Source organism: Saimiri boliviensis, chromosome 2, assembly GCF_048565385.1.
Source record: "Saimiri boliviensis isolate mSaiBol1 chromosome 2, mSaiBol1.pri, whole genome shotgun sequence".
Taxonomy (NCBI): domain Eukaryota; kingdom Metazoa; phylum Chordata; class Mammalia; order Primates; family Cebidae; genus Saimiri; species Saimiri boliviensis.
Window position 1 is genome coordinate 156,138,972 of NC_133450.1, and position 14,138 is coordinate 156,153,109.

The 14,138-nt window shown below is 39.5% G+C and overlaps 1 protein-coding gene across 6 annotated transcripts in view; it reads left to right on the forward strand.

Moving 5' to 3' along the window:
* SMARCA2 (SWI/SNF related BAF chromatin remodeling complex subunit ATPase 2) overlaps nt 1-14,138 on the forward strand; it is a 224,096-nt gene that overhangs the window by 53,251 nt on the left and 156,707 nt on the right. For all 6 annotated transcript variants that reach the window (XM_074394738.1, XM_039461271.2, XM_039461275.2 and 3 more), the window contains 3 exons: nt 2,835-3,095; nt 6,640-6,769; nt 13,222-13,644. In XM_074394738.1, coding sequence (XP_074250839.1) covers nt 2,871-3,095; nt 6,640-6,769; nt 13,222-13,644 — 778 coding nt within the window. In that variant the 5' untranslated portion in view covers nt 2,835-2,870. The remainder of the gene's footprint in view (nt 1-2,834; nt 3,096-6,639; nt 6,770-13,221; nt 13,645-14,138) is intronic.

Below are 14,138 nucleotides of genomic sequence, written 5' to 3' on the forward strand. Positions count from 1 at the left end.
TGAGAGTCCAGATCTCTGCCATTCATTAGTTATATGGCACAGGGCACATTTCTTCATTTGTTGAACTGTACTGTTAGTCTGAGCCACACACATTCATTGAGTTCCAGGCATCTGAGGGTTCTCTTCTTATTAAATAGTTTCCTATATAACATGTTCCTATATTAACATTCCAATTATATGCCCGTAATTTTCCACTTGCCTTCTAACATGTTTTTGCCTCTAAGACGTTTTTAATAGTTTCCTTTAACAAAATAATGAAGAGCATTTTTATGGGACCATATATGAGTAATTACAACATTCTCTGACATTCCCAGGTGGAGGTGATAATACATGTGGAAAGTAGCATTATAGGCTAATATAGATTAGAATTTCATATTTAATACATGTCGGTTATATTAAAAGTAGGAATGTCAGCCTCACTGACTTCAGTATTTGTATCTTCATTGTTCAAACTTGTGGTATTTAATACCTATTGAAGCTGATATCAATGTAAACCATAACAGGAAGTAAGCAATTTCCGTTTATTCACTAAAAAATAAAAGGGTGTGTTAGTGTGCCGATATACATGAAAGCGCATTATAACTTGTGGTACCCCTGAGTTGACGTCAGGTTCCTAAATTTAAAATGCTGACTGAACCTGTGTGAGGTGGGGGAAAGCAAAAAAAAAAAAAAAAAAAAAAAAAAGTTACTTCCGTCTGCTTTATTCATCACAAAGAATAAATAATAACATTGGGCTCTCCAGTGAATTCAAGGCTGTAATTCACTCTTGGGGCTCCCCTGTTGTTTCAAAGCCACTCGCACTGTGTTCCCTGAGTCCTGTCTTGCTCCCCTGCTTATGATCACTCTGAAGTAGCCTTTGACTGCTTCCTGTTTTAGCTCTAACTTATTTGTCAAAATGGCCTAAATTCTTGCCTGCACTTTAAAGATTTCTTTATGGAAACACACTTTAAACACTCACTCTGTGGTTTTTATTTATAAAATTAACTGGAGCCAGCCACAGTGGCTCACACCTCTAATCCCAGCAGTTTGGGAGGCAAAGGTGGGAGGGTCACTGAGTCTAGGAGTTAAAGACCAGCCTGGGCAGTATAGTGAGACTCTGTCTTTACAAAAGATAAAACAATTAGCTTGGCATGGTAGCGCTGCCTGTAGTCCTAGCTACTTGGGAGGCCAGTGGGGGAAGATCACTTGAGCAAGGAGTTTGAGGTTGCAGTGAGCCATGATCTCTCTACTGTCTTCCAGCCTAGGTAATAGAGAGAGACTCTGTCTCTAAAAACATACACAATTAAAATAAGGTTAAAACTTAAAAAATTGATTTTATTAATAGTTGGCCCTTGAAATTTCCTCTACAGTTGATTCATCAGATAGTTTTTGAGCTATGAGTACATGCCAGCTGATGTGCTGGGAGCGCGCAAGGGAAATTTAGCATGCCCTGCCTTCGTGGCCCTCATACTCTAGAGATTCAGGGAGAGTGACGGGTCGCTAGGAATGGAAAGAATGTGTTTTTTGTACTGGCCCTCCAGCCCGTCATTCCACTGTGGGTAAAGAGCCTTGCGATGGCGATTAGGCTACCACAGTCTCATTCCATCTCTGCCACTAAACAATGGGTAAGCAAGTCACTTAGGGTATCTCGTTCTGTATTTTGTGAGGTTGACAGCGAAAAGTTTCTGCATGTACAGGTGTGTGCCTCCAAGGTTAGCATAATATGGAACAATTGCTGTTGCTAGTGGTATTCAGCGATCTTGCTGGGATCATTGATCTCTATCAGAATCTGAAAAACAGCTTATTTACTCATTCTGGCTCATATCCAAGATGCGGTTGTACCCACTCTATGAGGCAGTTCCAGTGGGGATGCCAAGAAGCCTTAGAGTGTGGGTGGTGGAATATTGTTCTGTTGAAATTGTAGAACCAGAATTTCCACACCTCGTCTGTGGTGAGCTCTGATCCAGTACTCATGGATGACTTCTCTCAAGGATTCTTGACTAGAGTCAAGTCTGAGACAAATCCCTGGTTTTAACTGTCTGAGGGGGTCTCTGCTTCAATTAATTAGCTGGCAGGAGGATCACATTTTAAACTGTCCCTCCTGATCACTTCTGGTATAGTGTAGTTTGTGGGGGTAATAATGCTAAATAAGGGTGGCCATTTGTTGTGCTGGGAATACAGCTGTTTTCCACACGTGTCTTTGCATCGAAATCTCAGAAGAAACATTAAATAACATAACTAATAACTACATAGATGAGTATTTGAACCCATATTTGTTTGATTCCTATAGCTTTTGCTTTTTTCACGATTGGGGCTTCTCTTTCATTCCCAAATTAGAAGATTGTGTTTTTCCCTGTTTAACTACCTTGAAGTTCTGAATGCCCACTCACTTATGAAAATGAGTTTTGGTTGGATACTTTTTAAAGGATTCTGTATTTTAATGGCTTTGGCGGGGGGGCGGGGGTGGTGGTGGTGGTGGGGGTAATGACTTGTAAGGTGTCCAAACCAGTAAGTAATGGAGAGCATCTGTTGACTGCAGTAATAAATTTCAAACTTGTTTAGAATTCTGCTTATGTGTTAAATTTGAGTTTCTCCAGTGAGTCTTTTTGTATCTTAGATGATTTATATCTTTCTGGGGAATCATTTAGAGTATGTGTTTTTTTAAACAAGTGGTCTTCATAAAGACTAGGGCAGACGGATATATATCACACTCACTCAAACATCTGGACCAGGCAGGGCAGTTCTGTTTGATGTTTGTTACAGAAATGGCACCATCAAATGCTAACAACTGTTTTATTCTGATCTTAACATCATGTTTAAAACATGCCTTTTTTTTTTTCTGCTTTTCAACTTAGTGTTACTCTACTGACTGGCAGAGACAGGAGAAGTAGATGTCCACGCCCACAGACCCTGGTGCGATGCCCCACCCAGGGCCTTCGCCGGGGCCCGGGCCTTCCCCTGGGCCAATTCTGGGACCTAGTCCAGGACCGGGACCATCCCCAGGTTCCGTCCACAGCATGATGGGGCCAAGTCCTGGACCTCCAAGTGTCTCCCATCCTATGCCCACGATGGGGTCCACAGACTTCCCACAGGAAGGCATGCATCAAATGCATAAGGTAAGAGTTTGTTCTCCCATTCAAATTCGTCTTCTGATAAGTGGATGGCTGATACTCCTGATAACCCCATTCCCCTATCTACTGTTAAGAAAAATCAAGCAAGATCTTTGTATTGTCGCATATATTATTAAAAATGCATATGTGGGGTACTTTTATTGCTACGGATGTTGCACCAGTCATTGAAGGTCAGATGTTAGCTTTTGAAAATACTAAGATACACTATGCAGTTCTGACAAGTAAATCCTGTGATTTGTGGGTTGAAGGTATTTTCATCTTGGTGAATTAGTATGTGAGTCTGTAAGTCTTATTTTTTCCTATCTGTGTTAAGTAACTTACTAATGGATATACTGAAAATTATTCTTTCCTAAAAAGGTTGACATTTATTAACAAAAATTAGATCCCAAAGAGTAAAAGGAAAATGTCCTTCTCTAAAGGATTTTTTGAAAAGGGCATTATTGAAATTAAATAGTTTCTAGGGAATCCTTAAAACGCACATTGCTGTCTCTCTGTGAAGCAGTTTTATTCTGGTTTTGGAAGAATGTTCTGATATTTGCAGAGCTCACGTCCAGCTGTTTGTTTCTGGACTAAGGTTATAATTATCCTTTATTTATGAGGCTTGGATTGTTGCTGTGGGCATGATCATATCTGTACAATTTGGCATTATGCCTTCACAGAAGACGCAAAGAAGAGAGAACAGCCTCTTGAGAAAGTAAACAGAATCTTGTGTGACAGTTTGCTTTGAAAGTAAGCAATAGCCAAGAAAAATCTATGAGGACATTACGTACTACCTGAAGGTTTTGCCTAATGAGACACATAGAGGTTTTACACTTCTTGGGACGGTATCACAGGTGGATAAGTGGCAGGGCTGCTTCTTGATATTAAGTAGGTATTCCTTAGGATTCTCCAGAGAAACAGAACCAATAGGAGATAGAGATGTATGTAAAAAGAGACTTACCGTGAGGAATTGGCTCACACAGTTATGGAAGCTGAGAGTTCCATTATCTGCAGTCACCAAGCTGGAGATCCAGCAGAGCCTGTGGTATAGTTCCAGTCTGAGTCTACAGGCCTAAGAACCAGGAGAACTGACGATGTGAGTTCTAGTGTGAGTCCAAAGAGCTAGAAGCGTCAATGGAGTAAGTTCCAGTCTGAGGGCAAGAGAAGAGCCAGCTCAAACAGTCAGGCAGAGAGAAAGCTTCTCCTTTCCTCTGGCTTTTTTGTTTTTTGTTTTTTTCCCATTCAGGATCTCCATGGATTTTGTATGAGGTCCGCTGGACATTGCTGGAGGCAATCTGGTTAGTTCAGTCTAACAGTTCAAATGATAAACTCATCCAGGAATACCCTGACAGACATACCCAGAAATAATATTTAATAATTATCTGGGCACTTAAGGCCCAGTCAAGCTGACATATAAAATGAACCATGTAGTAGATAAGCCGTGGAAGATCCTGGCTTAAAGCAAAAAGATTGCCACAGAAAAGAGCAAGTCTTTCCTCTAGTTACCTATAACTTTAGGTCAGTTTTAGGGGAGGGCATCAGAGCCCAAAAGCGAAGTTTTTAATTTGTTAAAAATTTTGTAATTTGATGATTTTTTTCCTTTTTATGTTTTTATTGTTTTTGATGATTTTCAAATCAAGAAAGTAATATATGATTATTTTGAAAAGGGAAACAATACTAAGATGAACAGGTAATCCTACCTTCACCCCAAGTAACAGCTTGTTGTTCATGTTTTTTGTGTCTTTTCTCTATGTTCATTAAAAACACTGTATAAGCACATATATGTACATACTGGTGTGATTTTTTTTTTTGTTAGTTTTCTTTTACTATTATAGAATCATAGTGTCTCTGTTAATTACTCCAAAACTTTCTTTTTTCATTTAACAATGTATTATGGATATCTGTATAATATTCCCTAGTTTTCTCTCTCCTTTTTAAACGAATAAATTTGTTAGCTTGTCAGAGATGTAGAGAAACAAAGCTGCTTGTTTTCCATGTCATATTTTTCAGGGGACTTATTGAACATATTGACATAACCAATTCCTTAAATTGTTTTGTGCTTAGATTACCTTAATTTGGGACCTATATTCTAGATCTGATCAATGACTTGTAAACCTTTATCTAAGTGGCTTACATAATTTTCAGAATAATTTGAAGATGTTTCACCTTCAAAATGAAAGATAAATTGTGAAGGAAATACTTAGCTAAAGTTAATTGTTTAACCGCTTAAAAATTCCATGTGTGACTGTTGGGTCCGTGTTATGTTTTTCTCCTGGGGATTGTTTTTATTAATTGTTATCTCTTCTGATCCCTTCCTTTTATATCCTAGCATTTTTATCACACTTTTTCATATTCTCTACCCTCTAAATACCCCCTTTTTTTGTTTTGCTTTGCTCGCGTTCTTTGAGTTTTGCATTTTTTTTTTTTTTTTTTTGCCATCCTGCTTCTCCTTAGCCCCAGCCCCCAGATAGTTTCCTGCGTGAGGACATGGTGAGGGTTTAGAGCTCACACCTGCTGACCAGATGCCTTCACTTTTTTCCACTCTTTTTATAGGCAGCTTTATTTCTTGTCTTGTTTTTCCTTCTCTGAGGCATCAGCTTTTTGCTTTTCAACATTACTGGAAATAAATAAACAAGTGGCCTAAATACATCTGCTGCGTTGCGTTGATTTCCTCTCTATTATTACTATTTAACAGACTCAGTGACACTCTTTATACCAGATTCTTCCCATTTTTCTACCGAACATCCTCTTTATGACACATTTTTCCTCTTTTCAAGTGCATACGTTTGACTCTGCAGAAATTAACTTTCTTTTCTCCAAAACTGCAAACACTCATACTTTCTTGCTTGAAGTCATTTGGTTTCTATAAACTCCTGGAAATATTTCTTTCAGGCTGTTTTGAAAATTGCTATTACAGTTTGGGGAGGAATAGACTTTTCCTTTTTCAAACACATACTTCATTGCCCAATTCTGGATTGGATTAATGTTGATTCAATAGCTATTTATTGCATGTCTGTCACATATTAGGCCTCAAGTTTTGGGTCTGGCCCCTGTATTATTTATTTCTAAACTGCCTTTAACCTTTTCCATTCCTCCTCCCTCTGTAGTATAACTTTATCCATTGCACACTCTTTCCCTTTCAGTATTCACCTCCTGTTTACAGCTCTGTCCCATCTGTTTCTCTCTTCCCAACTGCCATGGAACCCTGCGGTTTCAACTTTTCAACTTTCCATAGTTTCTTCCCTTCCAGTGAAGAAAAATTACCAAAAACTGGATCATCACAGATGTGTCATACAGCCTTCCTTCAGACTTCAGACTAACTCCAACATATAACAGGTTTCAAGATTACTTACAAGGGTATGGAAAAATAGCCTGTATTTGTCTACCTTGTGACCAGGATTTCATTTTCATTGCCTGTTTTGATATCACACACACACACACAAAAACAAACAAAAACCCTCCAACATTTAGAGACTGAACGTTTGACTTTTGTTTTTGACTTATAGATAGTTTGCTGAGGTGTCTAACTGATGTCCTTTAAATGTTTCAGCCCATCGATGGTATGCATGACAAAGGGATTGTAGAAGACATCCATTGTGGATCCGTGAAGGGCACCAGTATGCGACCACCTCACCCGGGCATGGGCCCTCCCCAGAGTCCAATGGATCCACACAGTCAAGGTTTGTGCCAGCTGCACACCTGATACTGGTTCCCTAGCATAGTCTTTCAGTCTTTCCTGTTGGATATTTTAATTGTGACTTTCAAAGACTGTGTCTAAGGAAGATTGAACCCAGTAGGTTTCTTTTCCTTAAAGAAATCTACCTCCGTCCTCACCAATACAACCTGATGATTTATGTGGGGAATTTTATTTCCAAAGTGCTAGTAATTTTTCTAGACACCATGTGTCCAAGCACTCTGCAAAGTGCTCTATGTACTTTATCCAGAAACTTTGTCGTGGTCTTCTAAGGTAAATTATGTTATCCCAGTTTTATAGATGGAGAAGATAAAGCTGGAGAGTTTACTTTGTTTTGCTAAGTTTATATGTCCAATCAGTGACAGGGCCAGGAAGAGAATCTAGGCCTGCTTCCCAGCAACAGCCTAGATGTGAAGGTAAGGTGAACCACCTGTGTCCCTTGAGTTGCATGCTTATCCTTTGTCTATAAGGCAGCTTTATCTGGCAGTGGAATTACGTGTTATTTCTGGTGGGTGGCTAGGCCTGCCGTAGCAAATGACCACAAACAGAAATGTATTCTCTTATAATTCTGGAGGCAAAGTCCGAAATCAAAGCATCAGCAGGGCCGTGCTCTCTCTGAAGGTTTTAAGAGAAGAATTTTTCCTTGCTTTTTCTAGTTTCTGGTGGTTGCCAGCAATCTTTGGCATTCCTGGGCTTGCAGATGCATTGCTGCAATCTCTGCCTTAGTGTCCACATGGTATTTTTCCTGTCGTCTGTCTGTGTCCAGATTTTCTTCTTTTTACGGGGACCATTCATTGGATTAGGGCCTTCCCTAATGCAGTATGGCCTCATCTTAATGTGATTACATCTACAAAATTACTCTTTCAAAGTGAGGTCACATTCTCAGGTACTAGGGGTTAGGACTTCCACATATTTGGAGGAGAGGAACACAATTCAATTCACAACAATGGATAAATCAGTATATGGCATATTTCTTTTCTTCTTCATATGTAACATGTTCTCTTTCTTTTCCTCACTGTTGAAAACATATTCAGGTAGTTCAGAGCCTTTTAATACACTGTAGCCTGATTTCAGAATCATTGTATGGTCATTTCAACATGTGTCGGGCATGAGTTAATCTAGCACTCATTAACATTAATATGTAGAGATACTCTCATTCAAAGTTTATTGTGTTGCTATATATAATCATATGTCATTAGTGTGTGTGTTTCTTCTATGCATGATCAGATGTCCATCCACTCAAGGGAAGACTTTTGGCTGTGAGGATTTAGAGAAATCTATGCTTAGTTGTTTTCTTTTTGAGATATAAATAGGCAAGTCATGGAGGCATAGGAGTGAGTGCCTCTCCACTAATATGTGAACAGGCTTTTGAACATTCCAGACTCTGATTTGAATTTTGGTGGCAGGCAGGCATAATTATTGCAGATAACTCACAGAATTTTGACCATGTCAGAAAAGCAGTCTAAAGCACTGGGGCTTTTTGCAGTACAAGAATTAAAAATTTGACTCATTCACTGTTACAAATGAAGACAACATTTCTAGGCTTATCATTTAAATTTGAAGGGGCCACGTGTTTTTGTAGAGCTAATATAAACCTTTGTTTATGTATTTTTTTTGAGGCAGAGTCTCCCTCCAGCAGTCAGGCTGGAGTACAGTGGCATGATCTCCGCCCACTGCAACCTCCACCTCCCGGGTTCAAGTGATTCTCCTTCCTCAGCCTCCCGAGTAGCTGGGACTACAGGTGTGTGCCACCACACCCAGCTAATTTTTGTATTTTTGATAGAGGCAGGATTTCACTATGTTTCCCAGGCTGGTCTTGAACTCCTGACCTCAGGTGATCCGCCAACTTCGGCTTCCCAAAGTGTTGAGATTACAGGTGTGAGCCACCGTCCCTGGCCTCATACCTTTATTTTTAATACCTGGGAAGTATCCATGAGTAATATTTAGTGATTCTTGAAGCCATGCGCTTACTTTTTCTGTTACTGTCATTGCAGTAACTCTAATAGGGGAGTCCTAGGAAAACCTGAAAACAGAAAACACTTTAAATGCACAAATCGTAATTGAGAGCATTTTCACTTTTATTTCTGTGATCGCATGGCTCCTCTCCTCCTCTTAGGCATGATGTCTTATTTATCTTGGAGTCTGCAACACTTGGCATGATATCTAGCACGTCTCGATAGATATTAGTAAATTTTGTTCAATTCGGTGTGGAAGTTTGTGTATTAAAGAGTCAACAATTTAAAATAGATCTCAACTTTTATATAATTTCAATGAGGTATAATAACTCTAAATGCAAAGGTCTGCATTAAAGGGAATCAGAATTAACATGTAATATTCTCTAAAGTAGTAAAGTGCATTGTAGGCTGAGGAATGAGTTATTTAAGGGTATATTTTTGAATAAAGCAGTGTTAGTATAATGCAGTCCTATTTTAGATAATGATCTAAAAAGAATCTAGACTTGGTAATAGCAGATATCTTTAAAAAACTCATTGTAAAAAGCCATTTATTAATCTAAACACACAGGAACAGAGAGATGTGGTATTGATTGAAAGGCTGCTAGCTTTAACTACCTAGCAACCTTTTAGGTTATTTTAGGGTATTGGTCAAGAAGCAAAGCCATTTCCTTCAATAAATACTGAATTGTATACCTTATGGTCCCAATGATAACACTGTTTATTTTTAGTCCATTGGCTAGGAACCCTTCAAAGGCAGGTGTATAATATTTAAGTAGTGTGTGTGTGTGTGTGTGTGTGTGTGTGTGTGTGTGTGTGTATGTGTGAAGAGAAAATTCATAAAACATTGGCATTTAGAAATTCAAGATTACTAATAGGAGAGAGGTTGTTGCATCTCTCTGAGGCAAGGTGAAACTGGGGAGATAATGGTCCTTGAAGACTAGGGAAAGAAAAGTACCACTTCTTGACTACTTTCGAATGAGCAAATCAAACAAGATTCCAAAAGAGCAGAATCTGCATCAACACTGTCATCCTGCAGACAAATGTAGATTCACTTTCAGGCAATTTCTTCACTCTGTTTTTTCAACTAAAGATAATTACCAAAATATGTGATTTTGTTGTATCACTTAGATTCTGTTTTTCTTCAAGTTTTATGAGATGCTATTCATGCAGAAATAAAAATCTCTATTTTTAATACCATACTGTGGCAGAATGATTCTGTTCACATCTCCTGCAAAATCTGGGAAATAATCTTCTCACTCCAATTTCTTCTGATCAAATTTGAGGTAAGAATTTTTTTGGTATTGATTTTCCAGTAATCATTTTTTTTTTTTTTTTTAAACCAGTTTTTTGGACACGAAAGCCGTGCAGACCAGGTTCTTTTTTTTCAGAGTTTGAATTCTTAGGCTTAATCTGTCTCACCTTCATAATGTTGCCTTGTTCATAGTTTAAAAGAGTGATTTAATAAATAGTGTTATACAGTTGAATATAGACTAGATTGCCTAATATGTTGGTTCATTGTATTAGGTGTCTTATGATTTGCTATGAGTGAGCTTGTAATTGACGACCTTAGGAAATAGGAAAGACCAAAAATCAGGAAACATGACTTATTTTAACCTCTGGTAGTATCTCAACTACTGTGAAAGTGTTAGTAGCTTTTGTAGAAAGATTTTCCCCCTGTGGTAGACTCAGGGCTGGCCAGAACGGAGTCCCAATGAACAGGCTACCATTTGGTACTAGCATTACAATTAAGGGGTTAATATAAGCCTTATTAAAGAAGAAGAATGTTAATGCTGAAGTTAAGTGTCTGTTAATTCTCTACGTGTTCATTGTTATAATAACAACATGTTGGGATTTAAATTTCTGCTAGCCTTGCAGGCTTTCAAGGGAATTTTCCTGGCTAATTTATATAACCAACTCAAACCCTAATCACTGCATGGTGTTGGTGCTTCCTCATGGAGTAGGGATTTGTGGAATGAAATTGAGCAATTCTTTTATTTCCCTTTAGGGCAGGATTTCCCTGAATAGAGTTCTACTTCTCACCAGTTAATGGAGCAAAACCCACTCTTGGTTTAGGGGATCACACTAAATTTGTCTCCCTCTTCAAATGACAATTGAAGATAAAGTAACGGAATCTTTTATTTTCTTTGGTCTCGTGAATTATGATGCTGAATCCCCAGTTGTTGGTGGTTATATATTCTCAGGCCTGCTCTTTCAGTTCAACTTGTCATAGGTTCGAGCACGCGGCAGGAATTTAGTAAACACTTACGTGATGACCTTTGTGAGAACTGTGACATGATTACATTTATTAAAGGACGGAGACTTTTCATCTATGTATGTAATGCTGTGTCCTGGGGTACCTTTGACTTGATTAATTGGCACTTTGTTTCAACTCAAGGGCACCTTTGGATTGCTGTAGGCCAGTTGTTTCTCTCCTTCATCTTGGATCTCCCACCAACAATGCTCAGCTGTATGTTTTTCTAGGAATTCTATGGCCAAGTTATGCCGGTCATCTCCTGAAATAAGTCCCTTGAAGTTTTTTGTGCATTTTGATTTTTTCTTCCCCAGAAAAGTGTTCTTAAATTTCCCATTTAGATTTCTTATAAACCAAACAGTTTACTCTCACTTTCTTTTTTTTTTTTTTTTTTCCAAGACGGAGTTTTGCTCTTGTTACCCAGGCTGGAGTGCAATGGCGCGATCTCGGCTCACCGCAACCTCCGCCTCCTGGGTTCGGGCAATCCTCCTGCCTCAGCCTCCTGAGTAGCTGGGATTACAGGCACGCACCACCATGCCCAGCTAATTTTTTGTATTTTAGTAGAGACGGGGTTTCACCATGTTGACCAGGATGGTCTCGATTTCTTGAGCTCGTGATCCACCCGCCTCGGCCTCCCAAAGTGCTGGGATTACAGGCTTGAGCCACCGCGCCCGGCCTAGAAGGTTTTTTGAAACTTTCAAGTTCCTAACTTATTTTCATATAACCAAATTCATATTAGATCATGGAAAGGGCATATGCATTGAGATCGGACCTTGGTTTAAATCTTGAAGCTGCCAAGAGTTATTGTGTGACTTTGGGTAACTGGTTTACTCTCTGAGCCTCATTTTTCTCATTTGAAAAAATGTGGTAACAGTATATATCTTCTACGGTTGTTGTAAGGATTAAAGAAATACTGTATATTCTACCCATATCTTCTTGATTCCTCTTACGATTTCTATACCCCCACCAGCCTGATTTCCTGTGCCCAAAACCACCATCTTGGTTTACTTCTATCTACTGACACCTACCTTTCCCACATATGGCAAAGTCCCTGGAGGATAATAACCTCTAAAGCATTAGTCATAACTAGTGACTTAAGTGACTGCTGATTGTAGGAGGATAAATACCCCAGCTTCTTTACCCCTTTCCTGGAATAATTTGGAGGCAAGTTATTTACCATATATTCCAGAGCTTCTGCACTGAATTAATCTTTAGGCACCCACTGTAGCAGCTGGCTTGATAATATCCCCCTTATTGCCTGCCTTCCCTTCCACATATTACCTTTTCGTATGCCTATTGGTATCCCTGCACCTTCCCAGTCAATTACCTGTAATCAATCCTTAAATGAGGCCCTGCTTCTAGGGAGAACCCAACTGTGAGAGTTCAGTGCAAGTCAACTCCTTGCATAGTGCCTACAACATGTAGGCATTCAATAATTGCAAGTTATTCATAACATGCATGATAATAAACCAAGTGTTTGCTCTTCACATAAGACATTCTTTATTCCCCATTGAGAGATACCAGGCGCCATCAGGTTTTGTTCTCCTAGTTGGAGCTACTTTTACCATACAGTGCTGTCCCCTGGTGCCTCTCTTTTAGGTGAACAACAACCACTAATAGTTTCCCTTCTAGGACACATATGGCTGTTGATCACTTGACGTGTGATTAGTTTGAATTGTGCTTTAAGTGCAAAATATTTAGTAGATTTCAAAGACTTAGTATTAAAAAAAAAGAATATCTTTTTTTTTTTTGGTAGAATATCTTACCAACAATTTTTACATTTAAAAAAAATTTTTTTTTTTTTTTTAAGACGGGATTTCACCATGTTGGTCAGGCTGGTCTTGAACTCCCGACCTCAGGTGATCCGCCCACCCTGGCCTCCAAAGTGCGTGGATTACAGGCGTGAGCCACCATACCCAGCCAATTTTTGCATTTTAAAGTGATGTTTTGGATATGTTGATTTAAATAAAATATATTATTTAAATTAACTTCACTTGTTTTTTTTTAACCTTTTAAAGTAGCTACTAGAAAATTTTAAATTTTACATATATATAAAGTGCATATTAATATACTAAAATTTTAAGCTACATATACTTAATAAATTATATATATGATTATATATTATTTAAATTTCTATCAGTGTTGTAGACAATTATTAGCGTATTCTGGGAATCTCTCTTTCGGGGTTGTCAGGGGCAGCCTGTGATTTCCTTTTGTGTTTTTTTGTTTTAGGTTATCTGTCACCACACCCATCTCCGCTGGGAGCCCCAGAGCACGTCTCCAGCCCGATGTCTGGAGGAGGCCCAACTCCACCTCAGATGCCACCAAGCCAGCCAGGGCCCCTCATCCCGGGTGATCCACAGGCCATGAGCCAGCCCAACAGAGGCCCCTCACCTTTCAGTCCCGTCCAGCTACATCAGCTTCGAGCTCAGATTTTAGCTTACAAAATGCTGGCCCGGGGCCAGCCCCTCCCTGAAACGCTGCAGCTTGCAGTCCAGGGGAAAAGGACGTTGCCTGGCATGCAGCAACAACAGCAGCAGCAGCAGCAGCAGCAACAGCAGCAGCAGCAGCAGCAGCAGCAGCCGCAGCAGCCGCAGCCACCACAACCACAGACGCAGCAACAGCAGCCGGCCCTTAGCTTCAACAGGCCATCTGGTAGGTTAATACGTAACCGAATGAATAATGCCATGATCCAACTCGGATAAGAAAGACTGCTCACACACCAAAACACTGGGTTGGTACAAGCCCAGGGCTGACGTAGCCTTTTGCCATACCTCGCTGGCTCTCTATTCTTGCTCCCCTGAGATGGCCAAGATTCTTGGTCTCCCCCTGCTGTTGAGACCTAGGGTAGTGTTTCTTAACCGTAAGAGATGCTTGTGCAAGCTGCAGACCCAGGGGAAAAGCCCCTGTGATACTGCATTCTCTTTCAAGAGGTTCAAGGTTTCTTGGAAGCCCATCCACACACCCAAGATTAAGAACCTCTGGACTTAGTGCATTTCATCCCCAAAACTCACTTCTCAAATCAGCCCCACTAGAGTCATTTTATATTTGTTGGTTTGTTTATTTCTACCCCTTTTTGGTATGAAGAACATCTGGAGAGGCTTACAAGAAGCATGCCTGTTGTAAAATAATTATGAGTAGAAAATCAG